Below are 19523 nucleotides of genomic sequence, written 5' to 3' on the forward strand. Positions count from 1 at the left end.
AAAACTTATTTTTTAAAAGAAAATTATGCATATGTTGTTTTTCTATTTCAAATTGAATCTAATGCATTGATGATGCTCTTAAAGATTACTCGAGTTTCGGTAATACGTGAAGAGCTAAATTAATTTTTAAAAATAAAGTTTGAATGTTTATTTATAGACCTAATGATCATTTTTGTAATCGATACTAAATGAGTCTTTAAAAATAAGCAAAACAAATAAAGTATCTTAGTTTAAAACAAAGCTAGATTAGCAGCCAATAGTTTCAATTAAGAAGAAATATAGATTATAAAGGAACATTTGCTCTTGTGGCTAAACTTGATATCATAAGAATACTCCTTGTCTATACTTGTTTTAAAAATTTTAAATTATTTTAAATAGATATTAAAATTATTTCTCTTAATGATTTTATTTTAAAAGAAGTTTATCTTAAATAATCACTTAGATTTAAAAATATTTTTTATTCAAATCATGTCAAATTATCTAAGACTCTCTACGGGTTAAAAATAAGCTCCTAAGGCTTGGTACGAGAGACTTAATTTTTTAAAATTAAAATAATTTTTTAAAAAATGAGATCAATATTATATTATCTATTAAATATTTTAATGATATTATTATTATTATTTAAATTTATATTGATGATATTATTTTTCACTCTACTAATAAAGCTTTATGTGAATCATTTGCCAAAATTATGAGCTTAATGGGTGAACTAATATTTTTCTAAGGCTTACAAATTAAATAATATAATGATAAAATTTTTATTAATTAAACTAAGTACACTTATGACCTACTTAAAAGATCTAACATAGAAAAATTTCGAACTATGTATACACCAATGAGTGTATTTATAAAATTGAACATTGATATTAGTAGTGAAATTTTTGATAACTTATAGAGGTATGATAGAAAGTTTATTATATCTCAATACTATAAAAATTGATATTATGTTTAGCGTAGGTCTTTCTGCTAGGTTCCAATCAAATTTCAAATAGTCTTATCTTAATATTATAAAGAGAATTTTCAGATACTTAAAAGGAATACTATTACTAGGGTTATGGTACTCTAAATCTGATAATTTTGAGTTGATTATTTACTGATTTTATAGGATGTAGAATATATATAAAAAATACATTTGGAACTTATTAGTTTCTAAGCTATGCACTTATTTTTTGATCATCTAAGAAGGAAGATTGTGTTGCACTATCTACGATTAAAGCTGAATATATTATGGTAAGTGCATGTTATGCACAAGTTATTTAGGTGAAATATACTTTAGAAAACTAAACTATGCTTGAAAAATATCTTTATAAAGTGTGATAACACTAATACAATTTAAATAAGGAATAATTTAATTTTATTAGAAAAAAAATCTCTAAATAATGATACATGGCCCGTAGATTAGGTCATCATCGTCCCTTCCATGGCTAGGGTTTCTGATCGCAGCCTCCACCAGAAGAGATGTAGCAAGGGTGGCTTGGGAGTACCCATAACTCAAAATTTATATGATAAGCTTATCATATAAACTCATATGCCACTCCTCAACTGACGAGGTGGACAAGACCTCGTCAGGATCCAGCTCTGAATAGAGCGCCACATGACTTTGGATCCGATCTAACTTCTCCTCGAGTGAAGCATCCAGTTGTCATTCCCCCACTCTTTTAGATTTCCTGAAGAGGTTGACCCGAGAAGTGGGTGCTGCCTCCAGTAGAATCACATTCGGGCCTTTCATCATTATCGCCAACTGATGATGCAGTTGCTATTGTCATGTGTTCGCCCGCAAATTAGGAAAAACTTTTAGGGGTAGAAGAGGGGCTTACAAGAGAGGATGGGTGAAAGTGAAACTGTCAAAAATCTCGTAATTAAGAGGGAGAAAGAAATCCAATAAGGCAAAATATAACTTTGAAACTCATATTAGACACTGTTTTTAATATAGATAAAGTCTGGAACAGGTGACAAAGAATGCATTTAACCTTTCAGGTCTGAAACTTGAGGCCTTGGAGTTACCAAGTAATAAGTGGCTTTGAGATGAGAACTGTTGTCAATTGCTTCCATGTTAAGTACCTCAAGGAAACATGTGTTTTATCCTGTCGAATGCAACATAATCTTTAACTTGGAGTCAGCAAGCTGTCTCCTTGTCTCAGAGCAGAAGTTGGATGGCAGAAAGCACAGCATTAGGAAACCACATGCTGAAGCTGACTGACCACATTTATTCTCTTTGTTTGCATGCATGTTATCCCTACTCGTAGAAGGCAGTACAAAACATAGCAGCTTGTACAAATTAGCATCCTCAGTACCTTCCATAAGTAATCAGCTTTGTACCACTGATAGAGGACAGTTTATGATCAAATAGGTTTATGAATTAGATGGAAGAAACACAGGTCTACTGGATATTATGAAGGGCATTATAATTTGGCAAACTAAACAGTGACTTTAATGTTGATGCCACTTCAGCTATTGCATGTATGGATTGCTGACAACGAAAAATATCCTCAAGGAACCCTATAATCAATCAGGTATCTGATGAAAGTGGTCCATATTTTTCTTGATAGAATGTGGTCCTCCTCACCTTCCTCATATCGCTGATTACTCAATAATAATTCAGTAGTACCTTCTTATACTACTCTTCCTTAATCATTTAGCCTTTGAGGAATCATCACCATAATTTATAGTCAAATGCATTGGAGAGATCATATCACCTTTGCGCATGAGCTGATATTTCCAGAATAAAAAGAATTATTCCCTTGCATGGGTTGAATTTTCTCACTGCAATGACAACAAGGAGGCACATGGTGCATGCAATTCTTAGTGTTCTTTGCATGCTGGAGATCAAAAGGTTCTTGATTGCTTCTTTAGATGGAGTGTTGAGTGGAGGAAATATTTGCAGATTTTTTTTCTTTTATGAAGAAATTTTGAAGATTTTGGCAATGAAAGATGATGATCAGTGTTTATGGATGTATTTCTAACACTGCAAATTATTTGTTCAACTTCCTAAAAAGATAACTCTTTTTTTGTTAAGTCACATGACAACATATATTCAGACCAGTTAAATCAAAGAGGAATAACTCAGCTAAAATGACTATTTCACAATTCTCCAATTAAAAGTAAAAGTTGTGGGATTTAGTTGCGAATCATCCAATAAACACAAATTGACTGAAGGATCACTGCAGGATAGCATTCTGTAGCTGTAGCATTCAGGAGTCAAATACATTTTCTAAGCTTGTATCAACAAAGGCATATACCAGTTCTTATCATTTACTAAAACATTTGTAGAGTGCCTTGTAAAGTATTTAATGTTTGACAAATTCAAATATCAATCTTGACCACTCCAAAAGCTATTATATTATCACAAAAATTTTCAAGGTTACAACCCTTAATTGATGTATTAGAATATAAACAAATTGAAATAATATTATTAACATTGCCATTGAGTAGTTGGATATGTTCATTAGATCATTAACATTTTGCCACATCAGTTTGACAGTAATGTAATGCTAACTGGTTTATATTTCAACCTTCCATGTGCTAATGTAGACGCTATGTCAGCACCTAATAGATAATATATTATTACATGAATGTGATTTCGATACATCATTAGTTTCTCTCAGTTTACAATCAAATACACTGATACATCATGGTATATGCATTTGGATATTTTGGGTAAGTAGTGTCCCTATGAATATGCTGGTCCCTATGAATATGCTGGCCAAGAACAGTCAAAATTAGTACTTCAACCTGTAAAGTGGCCCAATTGTGAGTTGGAAGTGTCTTTAACTTCTTGGTTTTACTGCTCAAGATAACACATTGCACAAGGCTACTCACAACCATCATTTTCTAGTACAACAAATCCAATAGTTGGAGTGATCAGTGAATTCTTCTCACATGCCATGGCATTATCTGGGAAACAGATCTCACACATGGAGAGAAAACAGATACAACCTACCAATGCTCACCTGCAGAGACTCTCCTGCAAGTTTCATTGTTCAGAAAGCCAGTAGAAACCAGCCAACAAATTCATTACTATCAAACAATTTGGAATAAGCAGAAAGACAAGATATGAAAATGACTATAATGTTGAACAATCTAATCGGAAATAGCCATGTGTTACAAAGAACAAACCTTCCTTCTGTTGTCAAAGACCAGCAGATGCATGTCGCCTTGCTGACACAAGAAACGGTTGATCCACTCTGTAGACTTCAACTAAGAAAGATTGCCTACATGATTGCAGAAAACACAGGAAGAAATGTCGAGGCAATTGTGTTTATTTGAGCCACGACTAATCTCTAGTCAGAACCAGATACTTCAAGAACCTGTCAGAACAATGAAAGCAGTTCGAGCAATATTAGTTAGTTAGTGGATAGCCTAATGCAGCAAATGATGCCTAAGAAATAACAAACCACCTTTGGATGACTAACTATGTCTTCCTGAGTCAATGATGCATGTTCCTTTACCCTGCTGATCTGCTCAAAACAATGGAAAATTTTGAGTAACTCAGAAAATAGATAACCAAATAATTAATATACAAGTAACTCAGAAAATAGATAACCAAATGATCATTCATATACAGACCGGCATCGTGAGAGAAGGATAGACAGAAGAATATGTCTTGGGGGTAAAGCAACACCCTTGTCTAGACCTTCCTGAATACAAACTTGTCCAGTCAAATGTGACCTTTAAATGCTAAAATTGGTATAAGAGAACCAAGATAAGAGAAAAAAGTAGAGATGCATATATGTTTCTTCTACTTGGGACTAGTGGAACTTAGATAGCCTAGTCTGTCAGCCAATAAACCAATATCATTAGCATCGCCTCCTTTCCTAATCTCTGATCTGCCCTTCTCCTCTTCAATCTGTTCGTTCAACAATTCCTCCCAGAACTCATCATTCAATTCTGTATCTCCACCTTCTTGTTTCACCTCTTGTTTGCCCTCATCCTCCTTATTCCTTCCAAGTCCCTGTATTTTCAGCGCTAAATCTTCCAATTCCGAGACTTCAGGGCCATAATTCCCTTCTATTTGTCCTGTTTCAACATCAAATGGAGGCTCAATCTCCTGACTCTGGCTCGTCTCCCCTTCACCATGGTAGGGCCCTGCTTCTATAGGTCGTCTCCTTTTCTTCGAAATGGCTTCCTCGAGCTCTTTTCTTTTCCCTTGATGCTGAACCAGTTGCTGAAAGAAGTCAGGGCTTTGTAGAGCACGTGCCAAGAAGTTCATCATCTGTTGCTGTCTTTGTTCCGTGCATTGTAACCTTTCTTCCATGGCTTGAAGCTCACCTCTAGTGTTCTGCTGTTCCTGCCTTAACTTTACCACCTCTGCCATCAGAATGTTCTTGTCCCGCTTTAACCTGTTAATCTCTCCATCTAGCCCGAAATGCCCAACTTCAAGGAATGGCCCTGTGGATTGCTGCCTTGGAGGAGGATAAGAAGGTGGTTTCCTTCTTTTGACGGTCTTGAGGAGATGCTTCTGTCCTCTAAGAAATCCTTCATTTGCAAATTCCCATCTATCTGCGTCCACCTTCCTAAAACCCTGAGGAAACCAAGACTTAGTAGCTGGACTTGAAAGCAAGTGATCAAACAAGTAGGAAAAAACAGACTATCAAATGAAGCAATCTGGCAAATTCTTTTGAATTTGAGAGACTTGAAGCCTATCATATTACAGAAGTTCCAGTAGTGAAATGATGGTTGATGAGAAGCCTCAAGCATGATAGTCTTCCAATCCATCCTCTAAAAACAAAAATTTGGTGCAGGTTAATAAACATAAAAAAAGATGAAAGAATACAATGGCAGGACAACGAATATGTGTATGCTAACAATTTTACCTCTAAAAGAACTTTTACAGCAAGAGAAATTTCAACATACATAATCTTTCTGTTTCTTTATATTGTTTCTTCTCCCTGGCCTTCTACTATTAATATAACAGATAATAGTTATCGGTAAATCTGTTCTATCTTATATTAAATTAAAAATTATTGTATGAGGAATTCTAACCATTTCAATGATCATTGATAACAAAGAAGGATATAAGGCACTTAATTCTTCTGCATCAGTGAGTTGATTTGCAAGAAGAAGTGATCTGCCATTTTAGCATCTGCTCCAGTTCTAAATGGTTCCGAGAATTTAGTGCATGTCAGAATAAAAGATGATGCAAAAATCACTCAGTTGGGCTCAACATATTTCAGTTTATCAACTTAACACTGAAAGCACATTCCATTACAAAAAAATAAAAAAGACACCCATAATAGCATCATAAAGGTGCAAAGATAGAGAATAATAACCAGTGTAGTTTTTGCTAATTGTTGCCAGAAAAAAAAAGTAACCGAGTATAATGTGAGAGTTGATGTACTGTGACTACAGAAACCTATGCGAAAACTTTATTGCTAGTATTTAAATGCTAGAACTCTTCAAAATCCGGATATTAAACCTACTGAAGCATGACAATATGAATGAAACAGAATGACCTACTCCGTATGAATCACTCCCTCATCTAAATAGCCAACATATGAGGAAGGTAAGATGAGACTTTAAATTACTTCCATCTGACAGGAATCCAATTTTAATGCCAAAGAGAAACTTAATAGGCAAGAAGAATCATTTGTTGTTTCTATATGGTTTTAATAAATTGGTGTCTCAACTTAGTGACCAATTTTACTGCCAACAATGACTATTTTATGATTCAAAATTGACAGTTATCTACAAATTATTTATACAATCAAACTATATCAAAGTGTTGGCTGATTGGATTTTCAAAACTTCTCTATGCTCTCATCCAGAACGAAAAATAAAAATCAAAACAAATCAACACAAAACTTCTTGATGCATTTAATCTCAATGATCTAAGTCCCTGGCAACCTGGTGCCAAAGGCTGTCAATAAGATCAACTAGAACATGCTTGATGTATATATTTCAACAATTGAAAAGAATGTTAATGCAACAACTTTAGATAATATAGGGAAAAAACTGTAAATCAAAGAGTCAAATTCCAACCCATTGTCCAGTCTAATGATGAACAAATCAAAATCAACGAAAGCCACAAAACAAACTCCAAAATCGTTGCAATCTTCCAAATTCTTAAGTTTTATGACAAATTATAATCCGCTTTGAATATAAATATATCTTATGCACACAAGAAATACTGAGATGCAAAAAGAAGTCATTTGCACCTAAATCCTAAGGAAGACAAAGGAAAAAATAAATTGCAACTTCGTCCTCTTTCCACATGCAAAGAACTAAACAGAATCATATGAAAATCCATACAGGCATTACGTCAAACACTTACATATGTGTTGAGCTGCCTCACGAAGCTGGAGAAATTTCTGTGCTTGAAGTGTCGTGGCAGCAGAGTCATAGCAAAGGCGTGGGGATCCCAGACCACGAAGCTATTACTCGTGAGGCTCCACGAGACCACCTGATCGGTTAACGGGTCGTCCACCATGTCGAACGTCTTCGAAAGGAAAGGCGGCGGCCCAACTTCGTGCAGTCCCTTCATGGGCCGAGGAGGCTCCACTGGAGGAACTTGTGTGAAAAAGGAACTCGCTTCCAGGTACTCCTCGTTCAGTATATCGAGAAGTGGATCCATGATTGAAACCAAGACCTACTTCAAATTAGAGCGAGAGCTTTGGTAAGGCATCCACCAAATACAACAATCTCCAAAGAAAAACATGGAAACTAAAATTAAAGATCAACAAAGATAAAACTTCTTGACCGGATCAAAGATAGCAAGATATGGACAAATCAAGCAGAGCAAGATGAGACTTTGATTCAAGAAATGCAAAGTAATCGACAAAAACAAATGAAAATTTACCAATGCATAGGAGTGGCTACGAAACAAAATTCAAGAGCCAACAGTTGATTCTTCTCGGGTGTTAAAGCAATTAGGCAAACCAACCGTCGCAATAGAACGAAAATAGGAAAAGGAGGCGCGGGATCAAGAAAAGGGACGAGAGCAAGATATGGACTCGCCTGCAAATATATGTTCACTGTGTTCAGGGAACAGCGGATCAAACACGGTAAGACGCAATCTTACTGACTGGCAGAGGAAGAGGAAAGGATAAGATGTCGGCGGGACAGTGTGAGCTCAACACTTACTAAAACGCGCTGCGTTACAGCTCGGTGGTTCGGCGAGCGGTGAGAGATATTTTCTTCGTCGTCGACGTCGGTGGAAGCCGAAAGGAAGGGGTTATAAGAGGGGACTGAAAATAAAATAAGGGGGTGAATGGAAGTTTCTAGACTAACGGCGTGGGGCCCGGGATATCGTCTTCGCAGGGAAGCTTCTAGACCCACGTAGCACGGAGGAAAGATCTCGTGGGAGCCGTCGTCTTTGCCTCGCGCCGCCCGCTGCGGTGATTGGTCGCCCATGGTAGGCCTCGGAGTTGTGGGGGTCTCCACCGCCTCTCGTTGACGCACCTACGTGTCTATTCAAACGCGGACAAAACGCCCGCCGAGCTCCGTCGAGATTCGAGATTGGGGTCGTCATTTCCTGAGTTCGGCTCCAGCTGTCCTTACACAATCATCGTCCAGGAAACAAAGCCTTCTCATTGGTCGGATTGGTGGGTCATAAAATGGAATACTTAAAAAGACCGCCCTTTCAATCAAGCTTGAGCATGCATCAAACCATTAGATTTAGATCAACATCAAGGTATGAAACCAATGGTGAATTTTGTACTTTAAGATTTGCCAATAGAAAACCAACGGTGGAGAAGGCTGTGTGCACCTTTATTTTATTTTTTATGTAGGCCCTCTTCTTCAATTTTTAGTGTCTTATAAATCTTCTCTACTAATGGATATTTATTTTTGTACCCGTACCCGTTTCAAAACACATATAACGAGTAGAAAAGTTAGATTTATGTGTTACCCGGTAAAACCCGATCCGAAAATTCGATCCGCATGCTTAAAGAAGATTTCATAAAGCCGTTGAACATACGTAAACTTCCAGTGCGCCTATCGTTTTCTCGCATCGCGACACGTGGCCCTCTCACTTACCTCTCCGACACGCGATCATCTCTTTGGTGGCCGAAACCCTAACGATCGAACGTTAGAGGGTTGTTGTTTAGGTGGCGGAGGGGAACTGCGCCTGGACGCGGATGATGCCGTGCTGCCCGCCGATCGCGGCCGTTCCAATGGGGCCCGGAGCAACGGTGAGGTTGCTGCTCTGATTCCTTGCGTTTCGTATTTTCCGAAAGCATCTCTTGAAGAGTCGATTGTTGATCTTCTCAGAATGCTTTGAGATGAGGTGGAGCAACTCATCGCTTTTAAGATTATTCTGGGTGTTCTCAGGAAAGAGTTTTCTTGACATGTCAAATAACCGTTCGGTTGGAAAGAGTCGTTTTCTGCTGTTAGTCATTACGGGATGTTCTGAGATGCACTTCGAACTCGGAGCTCGGTGAAACGCGTTGCAGTTGTGTGAAGATTCACCTTTTTCAAGAAATGTTGGGTTCTTTTGGGTTGTCAAGAAAGGGTTTTCTTGGATCCTCGGAATGTCAAATGTCGCAGAAATGTGGATAAGAAAGCGTTTTCTTTTCGTTTTCTGGAATTAAAATATATCTAAAAATAAAAAAAAAAGATAATTCTCCCAGAAATGTTGATAAGAGTTTTTTAGATTTTTGTTTGGGTTTTATTTCTAACCAAACATCTGAAAGGGTTTCTCAGTGGAAAACCATTTTCTATGAATTTTTCCTTGCATTTAAATAATGGTTTTATTGTATGACTTTACATTTGTGCTAGTAGCTTATCTTCTTATGTTCTTGTAGGTATGAAATACAATTTTTATGCTTCGACGATGGTGTAGAACTGCTAACAATTAGAATCTATACTCCAGCATGTAAGATGATGCTCTAAATCATATTCTTCTAAATTCTTAATTGTCAATGAAGAGATTTTTTTTTGTGCATAAAGAGAGTTTAAGCCTTTCTCAGTCTCATTCTTCTTCTAGTTGATAATAAAAATTGAGAAATTGAGATACAAATTCTCAATGGTGATTTTCTAGGATGAGATTGCATAGATCGCCTCTTGTGGACCCTTACTGTCAGGAGCCTCATGCAGGTCATGCCGTTTCCTAATGTTTTAATATTTTCATTGTTAGAAAATTGATCTCTATGTTCTTCAGATCTTTGAAGCAAAAATTTTGTGCTTCCAAAGTTTTTATTGATCAAAATCACTACAATAGAACAGGTTGCTTCACCCCAAGTCATTAAGCTATGATGCAAACACTAATCATTTGCTCTTAGACCCTGTTCTAGTAATTGCTGCATGATATGGCATTGGTTTTTGAAACTTAATTGAAACACATGACAAAGGCCTGATACTGATGTTGTTTATAGTTTATTTTTTGTATAATAAGACATGCTTGAAACTTTTCAAAGTTCTTTGAAACTTATAATCATGTTATGATGTTTTGGTTGGTCTTCTACAGTGACTAATTCTGTCCATTATTATGTGCAACGATTTTTTTTTTTGTTTGGAACAAATGAAAAGAAAAAGTTCTTTTTTTCTTATGAAAGCATGTGACTAGAAGAAGCCTAAAGGAGCCTTAATTTGTTCACAATCTTAAAACTTGTAAACTATCTTGTAATTTCAGGAAGCATTTCTTCAGCGTTGGACTTGCCATGACCACAATCTCACAAACAACCTGCACTATTTAGGGCACATGGTTCGAGAAATCATACACAAATATTGTCCTCATTTTCCAATTAGGCTTCCAAGCATCATCATCTTCTTTGTCCACATATTCTTGTAGTGATATTAAGGTGCTTGACACCTCTAAGATGGTGCCAAATTAAGAAATCCAATGCTGAATCCCAACATGTCTGATGACAGTGGTTGGTAGCCACTGCACTGGCTTTTGCTGAAGTAGTTACTTCTCCCACAGCAAGGGACATTGATCTTCTGTGTGCGAACAAGCACCTTTGAGTTGTGGAGAACACAAATGGATTGAAGAACGCTATTTGGTTTATGTAAGTGTCAAAACCTATTGGCTCTCCTAGAAGGTGGATGAGTCTAGCCTTAGAAACGCTAGACTCTTTTTCTAATGTTTAGCACCTGGTGAGAAAATGGGTTATCGGGGACAATAAATGGGATGAATGAGACTTTATATTAATTCACAACTTTAAATGGGCTATTTTCGCTTGGGTTTATGGGTTAAAAGTACGTTGATTGGGTATTCTAATTCTTTGTAACTCATTTCCACATATTAAACCTCCAAATGCAGTTTAGCTGCCTCAACCAAATCGTACCTTGGTACAACTGGATACGGACCTGAAAGAGATCAACTGATTTGAACAGCTTCAGCTCAGTTATGCCTTTCCTATTATTTTAATTTGTAAACTTCTCTAAAAATGTTGTTTAGTTCAGTTTGTTTTCATATTCTGGGAATAAAATAAGTTTTCTTTGATTTGGAATTTTGCCTTTAAATCAAACCAAATCCAGCTGCATGCACCCATAGTAAGGTTTCCTCTGTAGGTATATTAACTTTTGGGCTTAAAGCCTGTTTGCTCCATGATTAAAAGGATCAGCCCATAGTACTCAGTTCTCATCTAATAGGCAGGATTGTTTCTTAGGGCATCGTTGTCAATGTTTGCTGCATCATAATCATGCTATATTTATTTGTTTCCTTCAGGGTTGAAGATGGATCAGATATGGATTGATTGGAGAAAACTTATTCATATCCACTTTTTATTACTGTATTCAAACTGAGTTATGGGTCTTTCATGGGTTCTAACTTATGCAGCTATATGTAAAACGGAAGATAAAAAGAGAAAAAGTAAATGTGCCGAGATAGAACGATTGAGCAACTAATTTCATTTCTATATATTATTATATGTAAACTTGACTTTCAGATGTAATGCATTGGATATCCAGATAAAGAAAGCAAGTGCACCATATCTGTGTTAAGAACGTTCCAGATGGCAAAATTCTGATACAAATATAGATATCTAACCCTATCTAGATATTGAAATAGACCAAAAGCCTCTGACTTCTTTTGCCCATAGTATTGTTTCATTTAATTCTATTTGCTGCAATGTGAGAGCATGTGGTGGTTATGTTACAATCGCTTGCTTAGATACTTGGGCCTCACCAAACATTCACTTCGGGGGCTATCTCTAATACTATCGTCAAACTCAACATGACATGGTCTGCCTTTCATACTCAGCTCTATATATTTCTCCATAAAAAGAAGAAAACAAGAAAAAATTATCTTACTTTGAAATTTTAGAATTATTTCCTTATAGCTGAACAATTAATTTTGCTTCCTTGATAGTGGGAGTTGTCTTCAAGTTTGGACTCAAAACTGGTATAAGAGAAGGAAGGAATACTTTCTTAGGCATAATATTGTTTTCCTATTCTCTTCTCATTGCAAGAAACTAAAATTCCAATGTGGTGGATAAACAGTGTGGTCACAGATGGATCATTAGAATCAGGAGGCCTTTGATTTTGGCTCAACAAGAAGCTCTGCAAACTTAAATGCCAGTTGGATGATATACATTTAATTATAGACCTCAAGTGGAGGACAAAAAATTATGGAGGTGGGAAAGCATTTACTTTATGCTTAAATTTTGTTATTACATTCTTAATTTTGGTGGTTTAAAGTTCTTCTGTTGTGGTCATGTTTAGAAATGTTGTGCAGAGGATTTTTGATGATTGGCTATTAATGTATAGAATGAATGAAGGATGGTTTGGTTAAGAGGGGTAAGGCATGAGATCTCATGTGCTGCTTCTATGGAATGAATGCTATTGTGAATCATTTGCTTACAAGATGCAGCCAATCAATTATACAAGTTTCTTGAAAGATTTTATGTTCAGTTGAATCCTGCATCAGTCATCAAATGGTTCAAAGTTGCATTAGAAGAGAATTAAGGAGGTAATGGATGCTTGATAAGGTTACTGCTACTTAAGTTGGATTACATATATGAAGTTGCAGAAAGTCCACTCATCAGGTGTCTGTTTCTCAGGTAAATGATTAAATCATATTATTCATCTTGGATAGATGCTGCTGCAGATAAGAATGAAAAACTTTTGGCAAAAGATTAGTTGTTCTGTAGTTGGATTCTCTTCTGGTGGCTAATGAAGGCGACTGATCCTGCTTTGGTTCTTGCTGCTGGTTCTGCCTCTGGAAGCTTGTTTTTTGATGGGTTTTCTTTTCTGATACCTGGCTGTACCTGAATTGACTTTTATTTTGTCTTTGTTTTATTGATTTTTTTTAATTATTTATTGATCTTGCTCATCTAATGAGAACCTTTTGTATCCCTTCTACAGTGGGAAAGTGAAGACAAGTGAGTGCTCCACTCTTCACATCAGAAAAGGTTCAGCATCTTCAGCTGCAGCTTGCTGAATCAACCATATGTATTGTCTGGACCATCAAATCTTCCGAAGGGCCCATTGATTCTGCACCTCCAAGCTACTGTGACAGGCTGCACTCTTTGTGGTCACTACCTCAGGTAAGACCTCCACCAAGACCCTTGCTGTCCAGTGTCCACAAAACAACTTAGAAAAAGAGAAAGCCACATTCTAAGCTTTTTACTCCTACCATGAATGTTTCTTCTTTTCCTCCATCATTCCATCCTAGTGTATGTACTGGTTCCCAGAGTTCCATCAAATGACACTTCATTGGCTGTTGCTAAAACAGTTAAAGGGACAATCATAATTGAAGCCACAAGTCCCAAAGCCACTGAGATCCTGAGATGTGGAGAATTGAGAACGATAGTTCTATTTTGGATTTGGACTTGGTTGGACACGGCTTTGGCATAAGTCACATCTGTATAACAATCACTAATATTCCCCCTTGGTGGACAACCTGATAAACACACAAATGCTATTTCATGCACAGGATTTGGTTTTACTTTAATGCTTTCTATATAGAGTCATTGTTATAAAAATTTAGCACCATAAGTATCAACATGCCTGTGCGCGCACCACACACACCCCCACAAACCCCCCCCCCCCCCCCCCCCCGCCTTCCTCTCTCACACACACATACTTCCATTGACCAACTTGTATTTGTCATTCCTTGCTTATTGTTTGCAATCAATTTCTTTTTGAATAATTTCTTTGGACTAGACAGTATACATTTTACTTCTTGCTAAAGAAATATTAACATGCGCTGGTGAGTTCAGTGAATGTCTTTTTTATGGCATTTTGACTTGGAACTTTCCATAATGAAATTCTTGCATGGGGCCACTCTACTGTAAACTGCACTGTAGTTTGTTTGCATAATGAATAAAGGAGAAGAAGAGACCTTAGACCAAATGCTTCAAATCATTTCAAAAGGAGAAAATTGGAAAATTTTGTCTCAACAAGGGCATAAAGTTATCTCTTGGCTCTCCTTTCACAATATAATGTCTCATTGTGGGATGCATAAGTTCATGCTATATCAAACAAAGCAAGTTTTTTCATTTTTTAGTTACTACACCTGTTTCACTCTGCATTAGGACTATCAATTCTAGTCTTCTCATATTATATTCAAATGCTTCTATTTGAGGCTTTATGTTTAACATCCATTCTGCAAAAGTGAAAAAAATTATTTATTGAACCAAGAAAGTCATGTATCTTTGAAGGAAGAAAAAAAGATATCTTTGGTGCCGTATATATGGAAAGGCATAAAATCAGTATGTGTTTGAATTTTTTTTTTTTTGAAAAGTTCGATGGCTGATAGATCAAAAAACTTATCAAGCTATAAGCAAGTGATATCTCATCAGGAATTTTTTTAGAACTCTGATTTTGACACCCAATGTAGATGGTGCTGAAAACAGATTCTGTTTGTGTCTGCCTCTCAGAATTCAGAATTGTGGGAACAACAGGAAGAAGCATACCAGGTGCAAATGCAGACATATGCTAGTGAAGCAAGACCAGAAGAAAGTGGAAGACATAGTGCTCAATTATTTCACCATAGAGGAGACAGTGCACATGTTCTTCCCCTTCTGGTGACTCAATTCTTTTCTTCACAGAAAGAGAGCCAACAGCTGCTAGAAAGATCATGAGCTTTCCGACCGCATTAGGAGTTTGCAATGATGGATGCATCTCTGCCTGGTGTTCCAGGATTTCTACATGAATGTCAGGAGTCATTAGCAGTTAGTTGAATCAAAAGACCCATATATGTTTGTGCCTCATATTCAAGCACAAAGACTTACACAGGTGTATGTGACTTCATTTCATAACAAGGTTCACCTTCTGTGTATGCTTTTACGACTTGGGCGATTGATTTAATTAAAAGGAAGAGAATTTATTGTGAATGCTTAGAGGTTACGCTGTTTTTTGGTTTTATCTTGCTTTGTATGCGGGGAAGGTTGGTACTGCAAGGGCTTAATCATCCAAGTCAACAGTGGGATGCAACACTTCCACCGTAGTTGATGAACTAATTATATTATAGTATGTTTTGCAAAAGATAAGTTGGTGAAGACAGGATTTGATCCCGGAATAATCAATTTCTTTTTATCGGTTAAGGCAGTTGACATTTTCACCTTCACATGGAGAACAAGATTTTAAGCACTTCTTTTAAGTATTTAAATATTAAATTCAACTTGAAGTTTAGAAGGATAATTTTATAGTAAACATGTGCAAGATATTTTGTTTTTTCTAATATTACTCGTTCCCTACATGCCAAGCACTCTGCATCTTCAAATGTCTCCAAATGTCTCTTCAAAGATAATACCAAAGATAATACAATATTTGCATTCTTATGAATCGTTGAATCTCGGATTTTGATGAGAAACTAATTGATAATATTTTTTCTTCGATCAAGGAGAGATAATTAAGACAGGAGAAATCATGTTAGGCAGGAATGAAACATGTCAGAAGATTGGACGTCGAGCCGGAGGTTCGGTCGACATATCAACAGAAGGCTTCGGGCATCGGACCAAGAAGAGCGAAAATTACGTCAAGGATATCGGAGTTGCGGAGGTCAACTGGCCGATTGGACAATAGGCCGCAAGAGAGGACGATGCGCCAATGAATCGGATAAAGCGTCGATGAACTAATGACATGTCGGACAACATTTGATTTAAGCCTTATAATGATTGTCTAGATCGAAGTAGATTTTAAATGTGCAAGATTAACTACGATAGAGATCAAGACATAAAATAAAATGAAGTGTTGAAGTCATGAACGAGATTTCGTTGGAAGTTTGAGAGTTCGTCGGAATATTTGCGTTCCTAATAATATCTTCTGCTATAAATAAAAGAAAAAACCTGTTACATTCAGATTCTGGAGAAGCAATCTTAAATTAACATACACAATCTTAAACAACAAATACAAAATAAAAAAAACATAATCTAAGTTCAACGTTTTGTGTTAAGTAATATGAATAGAGCTAAAGATAATAGAGCACCTCTAGTTTAACTTTGAGCTCCAGTTGGCCCTTTGGGCTACCATCATCACAAAGAAGAGTCTCTATAAGCCCATGAGATTCTCTGGTTTAATCCAACAGCATTTACTGGAAAATTCAAGTATTCAGAGGTGCACAAGATTTGTTCAAATCCAATCTGTACGCTGCACACACAAGCAACTTGTGAGACTAGAATGCCTTTCTGTTCTTGTTCTTCTTTGCCTACTCCACTTCCAGCTAGACTGGCCTTAGAAGCCTAAGGAATGTGACAATTTGACTATTGTTTCCATCATCTCCAGAAAGAAAAAAAACTATATTTCCCCATTTGTTATTCATGTCAATGATTTATGGATCAAAGAAGTTGAATCCTGTTGCTCTTGTACAGTTGTCTTCCTCAATTCCACCCCACTTTTGAAAAAACAAGCAAAGTGAGTTGTTCCAAGCCTGCAATGTTCATCTTTTAGTCCAAAAGAGGACTTGCATTCTAAAAGCTGATTGGAATTCCATGTGAATCTTTTTTCCTTTGGTCCTGGAAACATTTATTTTAATTAACTTGGCTGAGAGAGAGAGAGAGAGAGAGAGAGAGAGAAGAAGAGGCACATCCATATAAGATGGAACCCGAGTAAAGAACTCGTATCCAATAAGAAACAACAGCTGAAACTTTTCCTATGGGAGACACATTCCACGACAGAGACATCCTCTTCTGGGAGAATTATTTGGCATCTCATGTCTCACTCTCCTCTCCTGTGTGTGCTCTTGCTCTGTTTACAAGTCCCTTAGCAAGGCATAAAAAGCAGGCCATAAAGCATGGTGAAGCTTTTCAATGTTCCCCTCTTTCTTCTCTATCACCTAAAGCTTTGCCAAATTTTCTGCAGCCCTCGGAATCTTCATCAGAAGACAGTTGTTGATCTCCCCTCCAGTATAAGTGCATGGGAATATGCAGACCTTAGTGGGTGCTATTTTCTGTGCTGGTGGGACACGAAAGCCATTAGAGCTCCAAAAGTTGCTTGGACCATCAGAACTCGAACAACACTTCCTTCTCTATCATGGATCATGGAATAGTAATCTCAAACAAAATTAGGAAGAGAGAAAATAAATGAGCCATATGCTGACTCGCATCGAACGTCATCGGACGAACACTTAGAAGAAACTTTATGAAGTTGAGGGAAGAAATATGATTGGATCATTATGATTTCCTCCTTTAAGCAAGCCTCCGTTCATCTTTGCCTGAGTCCTTATAAAATTTTTCCAACTATACGAGGAAATCTCTCTATTCTATTGAGAAAAATCTAAATAGGAGAGGGACATGTTAATTATTAATATATATAAGCTAAAGTTATAAAGCTTATTCAGTAAAGCTTCTTCAATAATTGTCCTTATCTTTTATTATTTTCATCATGGTATCAAAGCAGTGAGAAAAGCGAAGCTTCGCTCTTGTCTTCGCCCAGCGACCAACGCCGCTGAGAAAAGCAAAGCTTCGCCCTTGCCTTCGGTCAATGACAAACGTCGTTGTAGCCAAATTCCTAAAAGACTCCGCGGCTAATCCTCATCTTCCATGCTTATGCCCTTACAGCAACAACAATCGCAGTAGCAGCAACGATTTGCTCTTACTACTTATGAAGTCTCTCGCTTGTAAATCATTCTTTACATCGATCCAAGAAATAGGAGAGAGACATATTAATATATTTAAACTAAAGCTATAAAGCTTCTTCAATAATTATTCTTATCTTCTATTATTTTCATCACTAAGTTCCTAATACATTGACTATTGACTACGGATGGAAGGGAGGATCCATTCGCTGCATGTGGTCACAGATCCGATGGATGAAATATACTATACTGTATCATCATCATCTTTTCAGATGGGTCCAACCACGGCACTAGGGAGATCAATCATGCATAGCGAAAGGGTCTTCAGATTTGTGCCACAATGATTGATCCTCCCAGGCTTTGACTTACTTTGGATCTCATGTTGCACCTGCACTACACTTGATATAGCACGCATGTGCCTCACTCGGTCACCACATTGGTTTCACTTTTGATAAGATTAATTCAAATAGTTAGGATTAGATAAAATAAAAGATAAAAATTTAAATATAAATTTAAATAAATAGATGAGGGTGAAAGATTTATTGGGATATGGTAAAACTTTTTCATTGTTTTAAAATATTTATATTTTATCTTTTTACTAATATAAATATAAGTGTTTTTGTATCAATCTAAAATAGTGTAGATCGGAAATAATCGTATATTCTCTTCCCCTTCTCTCCCAAGTTGTATAGAAAAACCAACAATTATGATATCGGAACCGATAAGCTTCGCAAAGCCTTTAGACTTTTGCACCAATGAGGCTAATTATCTGCAGAAAAATGAGAATAAATTACTCATTCATAGAATCTGAATGTATACATATTTATAGAAGTAGAATCCCAAGTCAGTCCACAAGTGATTCAACTATTCATTCTCTTAATCATATTGAATTGCTTTTAAGGAATCTTTTGCATTGGATGAGTAAAGCTGACGATCCTGCAATGCTGTGTACTGTAAACAATGGTTTGAACTGTGCATGTAAATGTCATGCATAAGCTTTTGTGTTCTGCGTTATCACATAATCTGTAAGGCTTCCAAATCATAATTTAGTGGAAGAATCTACATTGAGGAACTCTTGTCGCTAACTTCTATACTGCAAACTTCTTTTCTGAGAGAATTAATATCATGTACAAAAAAAAAGATCGAAACATGTCTTAAATTGCGTAATTAAATCTCATGTCTTTGTTTTGTGAAAGTTATTAACTCTTTACCAGATGAAATCTATGTTTGTGAAAGCTCAAGCTGAATCCTTATCGGGGTGGATGAATGGTTTTTTCTCCACTTTGCTTTTCAGTGTGGCATCCATCTTTTTATCCGCATATCATATGTCATCACCAGTAATGTTGAGAAGAACGTGCCTTTATCATCAAAATCATGCTCTCTGTCTCAGCTCCTCAAGCTTTCTAAAGTCAAACCTAGCCACCAACATGGAGAACAATGATCCTCTCCCCACCACCACCACCACCACCACCACCACTAAGACAGAGAAGAACACAGCACCAAACAGAGATTTAGCACACCCACGTGGGATTGTGGCATAGTTGTGCCTCGTGTTCTTGAAGTGGTTGAACACCTACTCCACTTCATTGACTTAATTCTGATCTTGCAAGAGATGTTTGTCTGAGTT

At 36.7% G+C, this 19523-nt stretch overlaps 1 protein-coding gene and 1 long non-coding RNA gene across 25 annotated transcripts; one reads left to right on the plus strand and one right to left on the minus strand.

Moving 5' to 3' along the window:
- Positions 1 to 3539: 3539 nt before the first annotated feature.
- On the minus strand, positions 3540 to 8364 carry LOC135639829 (heat stress transcription factor A-2c-like). Of its 8 annotated transcripts, none has more exons than XM_065153774.1 (5): positions 8080 to 8364; positions 7271 to 7585; positions 4567 to 5521; positions 4398 to 4457; positions 3540 to 4307 (listed from the first exon to the last, which is right to left on the minus strand). In XM_065153774.1, exons 1-3 carry the CDS (start codon positions 8347 to 8349, stop codon positions 4739 to 4741), a joined length of 1368 nt encoding a protein of 455 aa, XP_065009846.1. In that variant the 5' UTR covers positions 8350 to 8364; the 3' UTR covers positions 3540 to 4307; positions 4398 to 4457; positions 4567 to 4738. The 8 variants fall into 8 exon arrangements, with proteins under 8 accessions (XP_065009846.1, XP_065009845.1, XP_065009844.1 ...); XM_065153773.1 differs by having other exon boundaries at positions 3540 to 3950; positions 4117 to 4307; positions 4398 to 5521; XM_065153772.1 differs by having other exon boundaries at positions 3540 to 3964; positions 4117 to 4307; positions 4398 to 5521.
- Positions 8365 to 8942: 578 nt separating this feature from the next.
- LOC103988969 (uncharacterized) lies at positions 8943 to 15221 on the plus strand. 17 transcript variants are annotated; one of them, XR_010497161.1, is made up of 7 exons: positions 8943 to 9128; positions 9741 to 9811; positions 9977 to 12512; positions 12601 to 12675; positions 12749 to 12847; positions 12939 to 13424; positions 14760 to 15221. It is a non-coding gene; the product is annotated as an uncharacterized LOC103988969 (long non-coding RNA). The 17 variants fall into 17 exon arrangements; XR_010497158.1 differs by having other exon boundaries at positions 9977 to 12120; positions 12248 to 12280; positions 12379 to 12512; positions 12601 to 13424; XR_010497150.1 differs by adding an exon at positions 9208 to 9223 and having other exon boundaries at positions 12601 to 13424.
- The last annotated feature ends 4302 nt before the right edge of the window (positions 15222 to 19523 follow it).

The sequence above is a fragment of the Musa acuminata genome, chromosome BXJ3-6 (assembly GCF_036884655.1).
Source record: "Musa acuminata AAA Group cultivar baxijiao chromosome BXJ3-6, Cavendish_Baxijiao_AAA, whole genome shotgun sequence".
Taxonomy (NCBI): Eukaryota; Viridiplantae; Streptophyta; class Magnoliopsida; order Zingiberales; family Musaceae; genus Musa; species Musa acuminata.

Coding starts and splice junctions, on each gene's coding strand:
- LOC135639829 (XM_065153774.1), bottom strand. CDS start 8,349: ATGGGCGACCAATCACCGCAGCGGGCGGCGCGAGGCAAAGACGACGGC. Junction 7,586..8,079: donor CTGTAACGCAGCGCGTTTTA/GTAAGTGTTGAG, acceptor AATTTGAAGTAG/GTCTTGGTTTCAATCATGGA. Junction 5,522..7,270: donor TGAGGCAGCTCAACACATAT/GTAAGTGTTTGA, acceptor TGGTTTCCTCAG/GGTTTTAGGAAGGTGGACGC.